The sequence below is a fragment of the Stigmatopora nigra genome, chromosome 19, assembly GCF_051989575.1.
Source record: "Stigmatopora nigra isolate UIUO_SnigA chromosome 19, RoL_Snig_1.1, whole genome shotgun sequence".
In the NCBI taxonomy this organism is placed as follows: Eukaryota; Metazoa; Chordata; class Actinopteri; order Syngnathiformes; family Syngnathidae; genus Stigmatopora; species Stigmatopora nigra.
This window is the reverse complement of record NC_135526.1, coordinates 8,510,672-8,525,345: the sequence shown is the minus strand read 5'-3', so window position 1 is coordinate 8,525,345 and position 14,674 is coordinate 8,510,672. Positions and strand designations below refer to the sequence as shown.

Sequence of the window (14,674 nt, the reverse complement as noted above, 5' to 3'; positions counted from 1 at the left end):
GGACTAAATTGTTCATAGCTTATTTTGTGACCAAGCGGGGGGGAATTCTTGAATGAAATCTCGGACGCAGTGAAAACATGGCATTGAATGTCATTTTGCAATGAATTGCAATCGTCGTGGATGTTTAAGGAGTCGAGTATGCCGAGCTTCTGCCATTTCCTTTCGAGCTGATCGTGAGTATCCAAGCGTCACTAACTACTGAGTTGAAGCTCGATGCTTCACTCCACACATTTGTGTCGCAGGATAGCCGACGAAATCTGCACATTTGACTTGAATCCCATCATTTTAGAAGTAAAAAAACGACTCTTTGTTGTGTTACCCTTATTCGTGTTGACATTCTTTGTGGAATGTGGCGCTGTCGAAATTTGGAAGGGTGGGGACATTTTTTTGGCGATTGCGAGTCCAGCAGCCACAATATTTTAATGTTTGCAACCAAGACAAGGACTGATTCGAAATAGTTTGCCAATTACGAGATGTTTTAATTCATGGCTGAACTTTGACTAACTCATGATTCGACGCCCATTTCAGTAGGTACACTTGCACGGTGCAATATTTTTGCTGCAATGCTATGCAAAGTCACTGGCTGTTTTTGTGATATTCTGTGTTGACGAAGCGCAATAAACGTAGACAAATATTAGCATCTACCACTTCAAATTGCATCCAAAGTAATAAACTATGGGAGGCCCGGTGGGGTGATTGGTTATCGCGTCGGCCTCATAGCTCTGGAGTCCTGGGTTCAAATCCAAGTCACGCCCACCTGTGTGGAGTTTGCGTGTTCCCCCGGGTTTTCTCCGAGTACACACCGGTTTCCTCCAACATTCCAAAAACATGCATGGAAGGCTCATTAGACACTCTAAATTACTAAATTGTCCATAGTTATGGGTTTGAGTGTGCATGGTTTCCCATCTCCTTGTACCCTGCGATTGGCTGGCTGACCACTGATTCCGGGTGAAAATATCAAATAAACAGCAACTGTCTCAAATTATGTGTATCCACTATTTGACTTCTCCAAAAGAATCCTGTCTATGAACATTCTGATCAAGTAATAGTCCCTTTACTGCTTAATTGTATGGTGTAATACATTTAAATGTATGATGTAATACAAAAGCTGTTACACCAGTAATAAAGGAATTTCTTACTGAAGTACTTATTGTGCAATGTGTGAAATGCCCAGATTTTACTATAAATATACCAACACTTCAAGATTTTGAAGGTTATATTCTTGTTCACTTTTTGCATGGGAAAATAGGTGGAAATCTGTTGTTTTCTTCCCTAATCTTTCACATCTTTTCCCCATTCGCTTGCTCGTGTTGCGCAATAGCATACCTGTCAACCTCGAACCATTTGTGATCTTACCAAATTTTGTTTTCGCCCTTACATATATGTATAAATACATGGAAAATCTTACCACTTTACTTTTTTGTAAAAAATCACGAACAACAAGTGAAAATGAAAGTAAACATAAACAAGGGAACAGGAAACGGAAATCACATGGTGAAAGTGTTACAAAACGAAATGTTTATCATGATCTTTTTTTTTTAGCCAATCAGAGGCGCCGGTACATATATCACTTGGCAGACATGCGTTTTTTAGCCAATCAGAGGCGCCGGTACATATATCACTTGGCAGACATGCGTTTCCGGGAAGAAACAATGGCGGATGGTGAAAAATGGCTAGAAAGTGCCTTAATTTATTTTTTTTTCTCAAAATCACCGTTTAGCGTACCATTTTCATGTGTACAGCGTACCAATATAAAAATGGGCTTTCAGTTGTACCAATTACGGCGAGAACGTACCAGTTGACAGGTATGCAATAGCCCTCTTTTTCTTTTGCCTAAACCCCAGGGGACCCCCCCCCCTCCCCTACACACATACAATGCAAATGCTTGCACACACATGAACTCATTCATTCTTACTGTTGGCTTTAGTGTGTTTTTTTCAAACTCAACTGTGATGACCCAAGCACCATATCACAGCATTTGACCTCACCAATGCTGTTGCTGACCCCTAAATAACCTCATGCATGTTTGCATTGTGCCTTATGTTTCTCTGAGTGTGTCATTCAACCCGTCAAACTAATACCTTCAAATATTCAATCTATAAGTGGACCTTGGTGACCATTAAGCTAGAAATGTAACAGATGTTAACAAAATCTGGAAAACTTAATTTGGTGCCAAGTCATATGCTCCCAGATGGCCATTGCAATCTCTCACAAAGGCCTCTGTCAGAAAGATCCATTATGGAACTATTGTGCATTTTGCCTGAACCCCAAACCCTGTGTGAGGAATTCCTTTCACTCTTGTCTTTGGTGCAGTATAGCTGGTACTTCCAACCACAATGGCCACAATGGATGAAGATATTGAGCCACCTTCTCAGGCCTCTGCAGCCCAGACCCTTGATAAAAGACGATTTTCTCGTGACCATCGTGTTTTGAATCGAGATGAGATTGACAATCTTTTAGCCACCACTGGTAAGGATAACCCAATCAGTTTTCTGAGGGGTTTTGGGTTGCTGTGCAAAAAGTCAACTGCTGATTCAGAAGTAATGTTGTTTGTACTTTTCCAAAACAGCTGGCCGTCCTTTTAATGTCATCCATCGTCTACCAGAATTAAAAGAGGAGGGTATACCTTATTTAATACCTGGGCTCCCTATTACATGTAGAGTGGATAACACAGAGAGATACACCACTCGCTCTAAGGTACAGTATGCTATTATTTGAATGTTGAGTGACGCACACTGTTAATGTACCACAAAATTATGCAGCACCTTCTTAAAAAGTGTCTGCAGGCTTTTATCTATACAACTACAAAGTTTTATTAATAGATTTTCCACTATAATTAAATTATATGCTCATGGGGGACCGGCCAGAATTGTTTTTGAATACATAGTAGAGGCTAGTATTTGAAGAAATAATTTTCAGCTCTTTTCCATTCATTCTATTATTCAGATTCAAGTATATTAATTTTGAATAACTATCTAGATTCTTAAAGGGAATATCTCAGTGGCTAATTTATTTTATTTCTCTAGGTCCACATAGGCACCCTGTATACAGTGACACTAACTCATGGTCAATTCCACTGGACGGTCAAGAGGAAGTACAAACACTTTGAGGATTTGCATCGAGATCTATACAACCACCGCATGATGATTCACCTTTTGCCTATCGGAAAGTCAGTGTAACCTATTATTCAGTCCTTGACATTGCCTTTAAGTTATTTTGAAGCTTAAATTGTAAGATTTATATACAGTAATACCTTGACATACGAAAAATTTGAGATACAATGAAAATTTAGAGCAATTTTTTGCCCTGAGATACGTAGCAAATTTGAGATACAAGATAGAAGAATGTGAGAGTCTGCTTATGAGAACTGCATCGCTCTGTACATTATACAGTTTGCATTTTTAACATGTTTTATAGCATTAATCACTGCAGAATTAAGTAAAAAACAGTGGGTCCCAAGAAAGCCGGTGCAAAGAACGGTAGTGAGAAGAAAAAGTGTATCATAACAATTGATATTCAGCATAAAAAATATAAAAAAAACATGAGTGGTGTGTACGTATGACTGGGCTGGCTAACCAAAGTGAGATTAAAACTTATTTTTAAATGTTTGTATCTAAGTTCATCTAAGTTAGATTTAAAGTTACTGTTATGTTACATAGTGTCACAAAAGTGTATCGAACCGAACGTGTTGCCACACTCCTCCTACGCCGCACACGTTAGCCACTCAATATAGTGCAGTTCATAATATTGTCACTTTTATCGCAGTTAATAACCACTAGATATATATTTCTTACATTGTGAGCGGAAGTGATGAATTACAAAAAATAGAATCATGTTCTTCCATTGTAATATCCTATTTTTAGGGTTTTTTTTCACAGGGTGGATTAATTTGTATTTATAGTTACTTGCTATTTCAAAAATTGATTGGAGATACGAGTAAATTGACAAGCTCGGTCCCAGAACTGATTAAGCCTGTATCTCAAGTTATTGCTGTGTTTGTGTATATACATACACACACATGCACACATGTATATGTATATGTGTACGCGTACGTGTACACGTACACATATTTATGTGTGTATGTATATACACAAACACAGCAATACCTTGAGATACAGGCTTAATTCATTCTGGGACGTGTACGTGCATATGTATGTATATATATAATATTTATGTGTGTGTGTGTGTGATTTCTTTTTCTAGATTTGCAAAGGAGAGGCAACAGCTGAGGGCCATGCCAGAGGAAATGCCCAGCCTACGTGGAAACCAACGCAGAAGAATGACATCCAGCAAAATGGTATTAGAAAAAACTTTTTCATTTATTCATTTATTTTTTGAACCACTTTAATCTCACAAGGGTCGTGGGGGGTGCTGGAGCCTATCCCAGCTGACTTTCGGGCACAAGGCGGGTGACATCCTGATTGTGCCTCACTTACTCGCAAATTAGAGTGTGCAACCAGCCTACCATGCATGTCTTTTGAATGTGGGAGGAAACCGGAGTACCCGGAGGAAACCCACTCAGGCCCAAGGAGAGCATGCAAACATCACACAGGTAGACCAACCTGGTTTTTAACCCAGGACAACAGACCCGGGCCGCCCGTAGAGTGAAAACCTCAGAAAGTGTTGTGGATATTACATACAGTTTGCCTCCGACATACAGATATCCTGAGCAGTGTTTGTAGAATTTTCTGTTATGTATATGTTTAATTAAGTTGGTGATTTTGTTCTATGTAAATGTAGTAACCAGTACACTGTATGTTGGAAGGCTGAGCTCTCTCTTATGGCACCTATTCATATTATTGCATACAGAAACACCTTGAAGAGTACCTAAATGGGTTACTGGAGAACAGGATCTGTAGGAATCACCACAGCATGGTAAAAGCTAAAAAAAATGATTTTTACTTTGTAATTATATGATGCTAACTTAATCATCTTCATCTTAAGCATCTTTTTTTTCTCCTAAAGTCGGATTTCCTTTCTGTTGGTACGCTTTCCTTCATCACGGATCTTGGACCCAAAGGCTTGTAAGAAGTACCCTCAGACTATTTGCCGGATATTGATGAGCACTCAAGTGATTCATTTTCTTTACTTCAGAGAAGGGCCCATTTTCAAGAGGTCAGGTGGTCACCGCATTCAAGGTTTGAATTGCATCGGCCATCATCAGTTTTGCTTCCGATGGTCACGTCGCTGGTTGGTGGTGAAAGATTCCTTCTTGATGTACATGAACCGAGACAAAGGACGCATTAACTTTGTCTTACTGTTCGATCCCGAGTTCCAAGTTAAAGTAGGGCGTGCTTACACAGACACTAAATACGGAGTATGCATCGAGAACTTCACTCGGTAACTCTCTTTTGTTTCCTTTTCTATAGAATGCACATGTTTTTTTTTCGTGTTGTGATACATTTGTGTCACTTGCTGGTTTCAGGAATCTGATCATCAAATGCAGTAGCTACAGACAAGCACACTGGTGGAGTCATGAAATCAACCGGCTCGCTGCAACCTGCCATTTTCTCAAAGTGCAACGTTTTGAAGGATTCACTCCTCCAAGGGACAGCACACTAACTAAATGGTAGCTTGTTTCATTTATATTCCAGCATTAATTTCAATGTGAATAACATTTGCTCTGACTTTTTGCTTTTAAAGGTATGTAAATGGCTGTGACTACTTTGCCGATTTAGCTGAAGCACTCGAGCAGGCAAAAGAGGAAATCTTTATCACTGATTGGTGGTAAGTGCTTTTTATTTTTAAAATAGAATTTCCTTTTTGAGGTAATATTAATATCAAATATATTTGAAAAATATAATGTTCTAAAAACCAGGCTCAGCCCTGAAGTGTTTCTGAAGAGACCAGCAACTGATAACTTCTGGCGTTTGGATGAAGTCCTCAAACGCAAAGCTGTGGGTATTAGTTATTACGTTTTATACTGCTATTTTTCCGTAGTTTTCACTTTTTAAACACCTCAAAGATATTTCCTACCGATGCTCTACAAGTGAAATGTGACAATAAAGACAATCTTAAATTAACAACAAATTGCTTTATCCACATACTGTAATGGCCTTTTATATTTGTGGCAATCTTTCTTGTAAATTTAAGATGAAAATAACAAATATTCTTTTCCACAGGAACAAGGTGTTAAAGTGTGTGTTCTGCTGTACAAAGAGGTGGAGCTTGCACTGGGCATCAATAGTGGGCACAGTAAAAGGACTCTTATGGATATGCACCCAAACATCAAGGTCTGTACCCTCTAAACCAGGGGTCGGGAGCCTTTGTTGACAAAGACAGCCATAAAGAATTCATATTTTCAAACATTATTCCTTGAGAGCCATACTCAGAATTGAACAATGTGAATATACATGAAAATGTGAGCATTTACTATTCATTTAACTACATTGAAAGTTAAAAAAAAGTCTGACTTCTTTTGAGAACATTATTTCACTGTTGCCAATCAAGGAGTATCAATGAGAGTATGCATGAAGCATGCATGCAGAAGAGTCTAAGGACGAAAAAATATGATTTAAAAAGGTGCTAGAGATAGTTTCCGCAATACAGTGCTGGTATGACGCTCCTATTGGGGGACTTAGGTCTCTCACCAGTGGTTCCCATATTTTACCACACAGGTTCGCAGAGAGCCACATACACCCATCAAAAGAGCCACATATGGCTCCCGAGCCATAGGTTCCCTACCCCTGCTCTAGACCCAGTCCTATACATTGAAAAGCTAGTTTCTAATGAATTGCACATGTTTCATCCTTAAACAGGTGATGAGACATCCTGACCATGTGTCATCTGTGGTATTCCTTTGGGCTCACCATGAAAAGATGGTGGCTATTGACCAATCTGTAGCCTTTGTCGGGGGAATTGACCTGGCATTCGGAAGGTGGGATGACAAACAATACCGACTAATTGATCTCGGGTCGACAGAACCTGCTAAAATTGTGACAAAGCCAGAGCCAAAAGAAGATACAGATGTAAGAAAACACCATTTAAATTAAACACTATCAGGCATATTTCTTTTTATGCTTCCATTATGTGTTTACTGACCGTGTTAACCAGCAGAATGGTTTGGCGGGTCCAAATCCATCTGATAATGAAGCAGAGGAGGCCGTAGACCTGACAGGCAACACTAAATTGTGGCTTGGCAAAGACTACAGCAACTTCATCTGTAAAGACTGGGTCCAACTGGACAGACCGTTTGAAGGTATATGTCCAAACTGAATTAGACTGGACCTCTAAGGTTAAACTACATTTCTTATTGCTATCAATAGATAACATCGACCGTACTAGAGTTCCTCGCATGCCGTGGCGAGATCTGTCAGCTGTTCTTCATGGTAGAGCCGCGAGGGATGTGGCTCGTCACTTCATCCAGCGCTGGAACTTCAGCAAGGTCAATTTTAAGAAAGTTTAATATTTTATTGCTACGTAGGAAAAAGTAAGTGAGATGACAGAGTTTCGCGATGGGAAGAAATGAAGCGGGCTGCACTGATAGTTTTTGTTATTTTCCCATCAAGTTGGAACCAAAAAATCTTGGTAAATTGAGATCTTTTGTGCCCAACTCAACTTCTAAATTGATGGATGTGTGTATAACACCTTTCAATGAACGAATGAATGATTTTCACTTAAAAATTGGAGGGAACATGTTTTAAATAGTGGCCCAGGGGTTCCCGTGGTTTAGGTATAGTTCCTATAAGTTGCGATACTATGCTATGCTTGTTGTACTATAGAACCTTAGGACATTTTTTCATAAGGAGGTCAAACCTCTGACTTCTATTGTCCTTTTCATTCTAGATCTTCAAAAACAAATATAAGGACCATTTCTACCCCTATCTTCTGCCCAAATCTCATTGTTCTGGTGATACTCCGTCTTTCACTGTACCTGGCTGCAAGAAGGCCAAAGTTCAGGTATAGTATTTATATAGGTATTATCACTTTTTCCCCTTCCTTTCATACTTTTTAATTGGCAAGTAAAACTCAAGTTGTATCTTATAGCCTAACAAAACTTATTACCATAGGTTATTTTATCTATTGCTGGAATCAGCAGAAAAAGACTAGTTCACTACACTATTATTGAAAGGCCTTTTCTTTTTCTTACATTTAATTTTTCATGGCTGCTGCATTCAGTCGTTGTTGTTTTTTTTGTGCTGGTTTTAAGCCCTCACAAAACCACAGTTTACCCTAAGCACACATTCCCCGTGGCCTATGAGGCGAATCTTGTTCCCACGCTTGGTTACTGCACTTGCACATAGCAGAGTTTTTAAATATCTAACACAGGTAAGGCAGGTTTACTAGTTAGCAATATTTATCCATGAAAGAAGTAACAACAAAAAAGGAAGGAAAAAAATAATGATAAACAAAGTTAATTGGATGTAATATATGGTTTTACTTACATGTCTTGATAGTACTAAGCATTTTGAGTAACAATGGTCACGTGTCATACTCCAAATTAGTCAGGTATTAATAAAAGGAGTGGCCTTTGACCATGTGTCACTTCTGTATTATGCTTTAGATTCAAGCCTGTAACCTGAACCCTTTGACTATGCAGTCACATTCCTACAAATATCAGACACAGGTTTTGAATAATGTTTCTCTTGTTTTTAGGATTCAATAACAGTGGGCCGATGCTCAAATATAACTGCTTTCCTTTTGTTTGCCCTTCCCAAGACTAAATTGCACAAATATACCTAGCATTGAAAATGGATAAAATTAAAACATTATAAAAGTATATTGAGCTTTCATCAATGTACAAAGGAGCACCATGGCACCTTAATGTTATAATGATCTGGAAGAAGAATATAGTAATTATATCAATTAGCAACAGGTTTGCATGTCTTGACTGAAACAATCATAAAATACTGTGTAATATTCCCCAGGTGTTACGTTCTGCAGATCGTTGGTCTGGTGGTACGTGTGAGAACTCAATCCTCAATGCCTACCTCCATACCATTGAGAACAGCCAACACTACATTTACATTGAGGTAATGATGAAAAGTCTTGTAAATCAGTGACTGAACACATTTGGAATGCATGCCAAATGTCCTTAATGATTGGTTAACTTGTCCAGTTATTTGCATTGTACCAAATGTCTCATATCAGCATGGGTTCCATTTTTAAACCCTTCCTCTTTAAACAGTGATATTGCCTAAACAAGTCTTTTGTGCTGGCTCACAAAGCAACATTGTTGTAACTACTCATGAATTTTATTCTAGTGACAGACTGTGTGAGTCTAATCCCGATGCATCTTGACTGTGAATGAAAGCAAAACTGCCAGCTACCTGTTTTAGTCTTAGTGCCACACTGAGTCACCATCTGCTTTTTTCTCTCATTAGAACCAGTTTTTCATCAGCTGCACTGATGGCAAAACAGTCTACAATGGGATCGGTGATGCCATTGTGAACCGAATCCTGCGTGCTTACAGGTCTTGTTTCTCTAACATTTTTTTTCTTTACATTGATATTTTTGTAATTATACATATACATTCATTCATTTGGTGAACCGCTTATCCTCACGAGAGCCTACCCCAGCTGACGGGCGCCAGGCGGGCGACACACTGAATTGGTGGCCAGCCAATGGCAGGGCATTAGGAGACGGATAACCATTCATGCTTACACTCATACCTAGGGGCAATTTAGAGTGTTCAACCAGCTTACCATGCATGTTTTTCATCAGCAGAAACTTTTATTTTATTATACAGAGAGCAGAAGAAGTATAGAGTGTTTGTTGTGATCCCACTCTTACCGGGGTTTGAAGGAGACGTCAGTACCGGAGGTGGAAATGCAATGCAAGCCATTCTTCACTTCACTTACAGGTTCTTACTTACCTTTCATCTAGTAGAAGATTTTGCATGTTTTTGTTTTAATTAGGGAATAACCCATTAGCATATTGAACCATAAGTCTTACATGGGGCAGGGTTAGCCCTAAATACCAAATTTTGACTAATTCTTACTTCTCTAGGACTATTTGCCGGGGGGAACAGTCCATTCTCTCAAGACTGAGTGAAAGTAAGTGTTCTTGTCTTCTAATGTTCTACTTCCTTTAATTAATTTCAATCATTAAACTGTCCATTCCCCTCGTAACCTCTTTTCTCTTTCTTTCTCTTTGTATTTATTGCCTCTTTAAATGAAGCATCAGGTCTTAGGTATCTACCCTCTCTGTGTCCATTTTCATTCTTGCCCTGCTTGACATTCATTCTCAACCCAGTATGTATTCAAGAGTGAATTTGTTTGAATGTTATCTTAAATAGTCAATGTGATTATGTTTTGCATCCCAGTGGAGGACAGGTGGACAGAGTACATCACTTTCTGTGGCCTGAGAACAAGGGCAGAACTTTCCCAGTCACTTGTCACAGAGCTCATCTATGTTCACAGCAAGACCCTCATAGCAGATGACCGCTGCTATATAATTGGTGAGTTCTTGGCTGCAATTTCAAACTCAGAGCACCATTTCGACCTTGAAGCAGGTTATACACCAGGGCAGAGAAACGACAGGTGAAAGAAATCAATGGGCAATCACAGGCACAGGTCACACAAAACCAATCCCTAACAACATTACTCTAATAACCAGATCGGTTTCACATTTTATTTGAATAAATCCATTTGTTTATCTAGTTTGTTCAGCCCCATTTGAAACTCCATATTGGAAATTATTGTCTAATCCAGCAGTTGCAGGAAACAAGTCCGGTTGATTTTGTTACTTGTTGATGATTCACATTTGAAATACTGAGAACCCTTTTGTCTTAGTTAATTCTACTACCATCCACTTTGATTCCAGGATCAGCCAATATCAATGATCGCAGCATGCTGGGAAGCCGAGACAGTGAGTTGGCAGTGTTTGTGGAAGATGAAGAGAGGATCCCATCCATCATGGGAGGAGAGGAATACCAAGCAGGACCTATTACACTTGCTCTGCGCAAAGAGTGCTTCAGGTCAGAAGGACACAATAATGTAGGATGGTTCGTTTACTGAATTTTCTCGCATGTAAGCCGTATTTGTCGCTAAAAAATGATAACTGAATCCAAGGTACAGCTTATAAGTGCATAAGTTAGACTTGACTTACACGAAACTGCAAAGTGACAAAGACGAAATGCCAAAACGCAAGATATGTTGACATTAGAACCAATATGGCCACCACAATATCTTATACTTCTGGTAAGAAAAATGTAATTTCTGTCACTGAAAAGCATCAGGTTCTCGTCAAGGGAGACTTATTTCTTTTTTCATATAGAATAATTTGATATTTAGCATTTACAAAGACAGGCATATTAACTTTGTTCCTTGATATTGACCCAAATAATGTGCAATCCAGCAGACGATCCATTTGATTCATACAGTATCTCAGAAATACCACGTGCGATGGTTTTTCACTTCAAAGTAATACATTTGTACTCCCTATTAAAACCATGACTATGGAGGTGAAAATTGTGAATCAGGGGACGTCTTATACAAGAGAAATTTTAAAATGCATTGATTTTAAGGCAATTTTAATGGTGCGGTTTATACTCAGAGGCAGCTTAAATGTGAGAAAATACGGTGCTTGGCTTTGGAGTTTCAATGTCATCCCATTGACAATTCCCAGTTCAGGACTATGCTGTAAAATTTGAGAATAAGAGGTCAAGTTGGTTCCTATTTTGCTGATATTTATTCTTTTTCCATTTAGTGTTCTCCTTGGTGTTGCTTCGGAGCCTAGTATCAAAATTGATGACCCAATCAGCGATGACCTGTTCTTCTTGTGGTGGAATTCTGCTGCCAAATTAAATGCCACTATTTACAATAAGGTAAAATTGACCCTGTTTTATCGCCCAGCTCTATTTGATAGGCTCTAATTTACTTTGATTATTGCACTATTGATGTATTAATATACCATATAAATTATTCTAATATATTGTGATAATAAAACTTATTTTTTTCTGTGTAAAAAATATGTATAATGCATTTGTACTTCTCAGTTATAATGCCCATTTTTTTCAATCTCCACTGCTGGGGAACAGGTCTTTTGCTGCCTACCATGTAATACTGTCCACAATCTGCAAGAGCTGAAAGAGTACACTAGCCAGGAGCGCCTCTGTGACACAGACCCCGAAAAAGCTAAGGAGGAGCTCAAGGCAGTCCAAGGGCTGTTGGTCCACTTCCCTTTGAAGTATATGTGTGAAGAGAACCTGCTGCCTCCACTGGGCACAAGAGAGGGCATGGCTCCTGTAGGGCTTTGGACATAACTGCAGCATAGCCCGTTTCAGACATGTTGCGCAATAGACTGACAGTATATTGACCACTTTAGCAATTCAGAACTCTGAAATCTTGTTCAAACTAACCACTGAAATATAGATTTTTTTTTAATGACTGACACTATATGAGATTATTCGATTGGCATTAAAAGAGCAGTTTGTTTAGCTTCCAGTACGTCCATAATTCATCTCATGCGAGTTGGGTACACATTGTACTTTTCATTTGTAGAAGGATGGGTTTTACATGGGCTTTTAGATCGCTCTCTCTTTCTATCTCGCTCATCCGCCGAAGCTTCACCTCCCATTGCAGTGCCAGCAAATCTGTCAGAAAATGTGTGGTTGTTATGGTGACGGATACAAAGAAATGGCAGGATATTAGCTGGGAAATCGACTGGGTGATGATACAGTACAAGTGGGAATCAGATGTGTCCACTTATACAAGTACAAGTTATTTTTAAATATTTTTTATTTCAATGTTAGCAGATTTGTTCGGGGCATTGTAGCCAATAAGCATTTTTCTGTTGAAATAACACGGCATTCCACTATTGACTTCACTTAGCATTGATGTTTAAAGATCAAACCACAAAGTTTTCCTTTTTATTGCACAATTAAGTACCCATCTGTCTTGAATGTCAGCTGTGTCCTTTATCTGATGTTGTAGGTACACTAGTTTAAATGTATAACAATACAACTCAACATTCCTCGCAAAACTGTGCAGTACTGTGAGTAATCTGTAACATTTTAGTTGTCTCTTTATAAAACAAAAACAACAAAAAACACTGTTATACGTAATAGATATTATGTTACCTTAAGCATAACACTGTTCTAAAAAATGTTTGTGTTTAACTTGAGTTTTGCCATGTGGCAGCAATAGTGTGGTATAAAAACACAAGTATGGTAAGTTAAAGGCGGTTATTGGCACTTTAATTTAAGATAGCTATTGTCCCATCTATAACAGTCTTATACCTGAGCAAATGCAGCGTTAGCAAATTGGAATTCCTTTGCCCATGTGGAAAATAGTACCTGCACAAACTTTTCACTCGATGATGCTTTCAGACAAATGGCTCATGCTGGTCTAGCTCACACCATGTATGTTACTATAAAATAGACCATGTTGCCTTTTACTATGGTTACCTCAATTGATTGTTCAAATTGTCTGTATTAAGAAGGCCATGTATATTTATAGAGTACTACATTGATAAACACCATTTTATAACAAACCAAACTGGATTTATATCAAGTACCTGAAATGTTACGACCAGAACTCAACAACTAGTTAATATAGTTGTACTGCATTACTACTGTACTCATTTTATCATATCCATCTATATTAACATGTAAATTTCGGCAATTTAATCCCAATGAGTTGTGATACTAAGAGACAGAATTTGAGATGCATTACACATTCATATTATACTGTATGAATAACGTTATACTTTGCTACTGTTTTACTCAATAAACTAGCAATGTTTTTGTCTCTAAAGTAAAATGTTGGGTGGAAACCAGAAGTCAATCCCTCCTTTCTTCCACCCTTGCATTATTTAGTATCACATGACCATAAAATGAACAGAAGACCGGCCTGCTTGGATTTAGGTAAACAATGGGATGATACTGTTGGATGAAATTTCACAAATGCAAGAAAAAAAAAGGGTGAATTGCCTTAATAGACAATCGTTGTAAAAATTGAATAAAATTGTTCTTAATTGTATAGAAACTGCAAAACAAATTCTAATGAGTATGGCATCTGGTGTTAAACATAAAACTATGTAATTATGATATTTTTGATAGATTATCACACGCAGGCCATTTCACGCTAATGGCCTAGTATGGGGTCTGCACTCAATACTGCAACACTAGATACTAGCTGTAGAACATGTTTTATACTTTGCTCTCACCCTCTCAAGGTTTCCTAGAGGTAAGATGGAGCCTAAAAAATCCAGCCCGCCATGACCCGGCCCACAGGTATTAAAGCCCGACCCGGCCACGTGTATTAAAGCCAGACCTGACCCGAACCTGACCAGTTGTAACTTGATTTGCAGGCCCGAGCCCGAAGCAAACCCGCAATTTGATATTTTATTTGTGAAGACTCGGGAGGAGGAGGGATGATTTATGAGAACAAATTAAAGCCTGTCTTTTGCAAGGAAATCTAAGTTAAACAAGACTGTATAAACATTTACATCTTTTATATTTCTGTGTCTGCAGAGTTTACATTAACTGACAATTTCCATTATTGACTGATTTTTATTAAAGAGTTCTCTCATCTCATTTTCTGAACCGCTTTATCCTCATTAGGTTGCGGGGGGTGCTGGAGCCAATCCCAGCTGTGTCCAGGCCAGAGACGGGGGACACCCTGAATCGGTGGATAGCTGATTGCCAGGCACAAGGAGACACAACCATGCACACTCGCATTGATGTCTAAGGGAAATTTATAGTGTCCAATCAGTTTACTATGCATGTTTT

The 14,674-nt window shown here is 38.6% G+C and overlaps 1 protein-coding gene across 4 annotated transcripts; it reads left to right on the top strand.

Annotated features, from left to right (window-relative positions):
- pld2 (phospholipase D2) lies at positions 1-12,844 on the top strand. 4 transcript variants are annotated; one of them, XM_077741003.1, is made up of 24 exons: positions 3-173; positions 2,319-2,469; positions 2,570-2,697; positions 3,027-3,169; positions 4,204-4,297; positions 4,810-4,875; positions 4,966-5,024; positions 5,095-5,340; positions 5,426-5,569; positions 5,644-5,727; positions 5,819-5,897; positions 6,123-6,233; positions 6,759-6,968; positions 7,054-7,198; positions 7,266-7,384; positions 7,786-7,899; positions 8,868-8,972; positions 9,324-9,412; positions 9,689-9,802; positions 9,949-9,995; positions 10,265-10,399; positions 10,765-10,918; positions 11,650-11,767; positions 11,981-12,844. In XM_077741003.1, exons 2-24 carry the CDS (start codon positions 2,337-2,339, stop codon positions 12,203-12,205), a joined length of 2,862 nt encoding a protein of 953 aa, XP_077597129.1. In that variant the 5' UTR covers positions 3-173; positions 2,319-2,336; the 3' UTR covers positions 12,206-12,844. The 4 variants fall into 4 exon arrangements, 3 of the variants coding, with proteins under 3 accessions (XP_077597129.1, XP_077597130.1, XP_077597128.1); XM_077741004.1 differs by having other exon boundaries at positions 2,314-2,469; positions 7,057-7,198; XM_077741002.1 differs by having other exon boundaries at positions 2,314-2,469.
- The last annotated feature ends 1,830 nt before the right edge of the window (positions 12,845-14,674 follow it).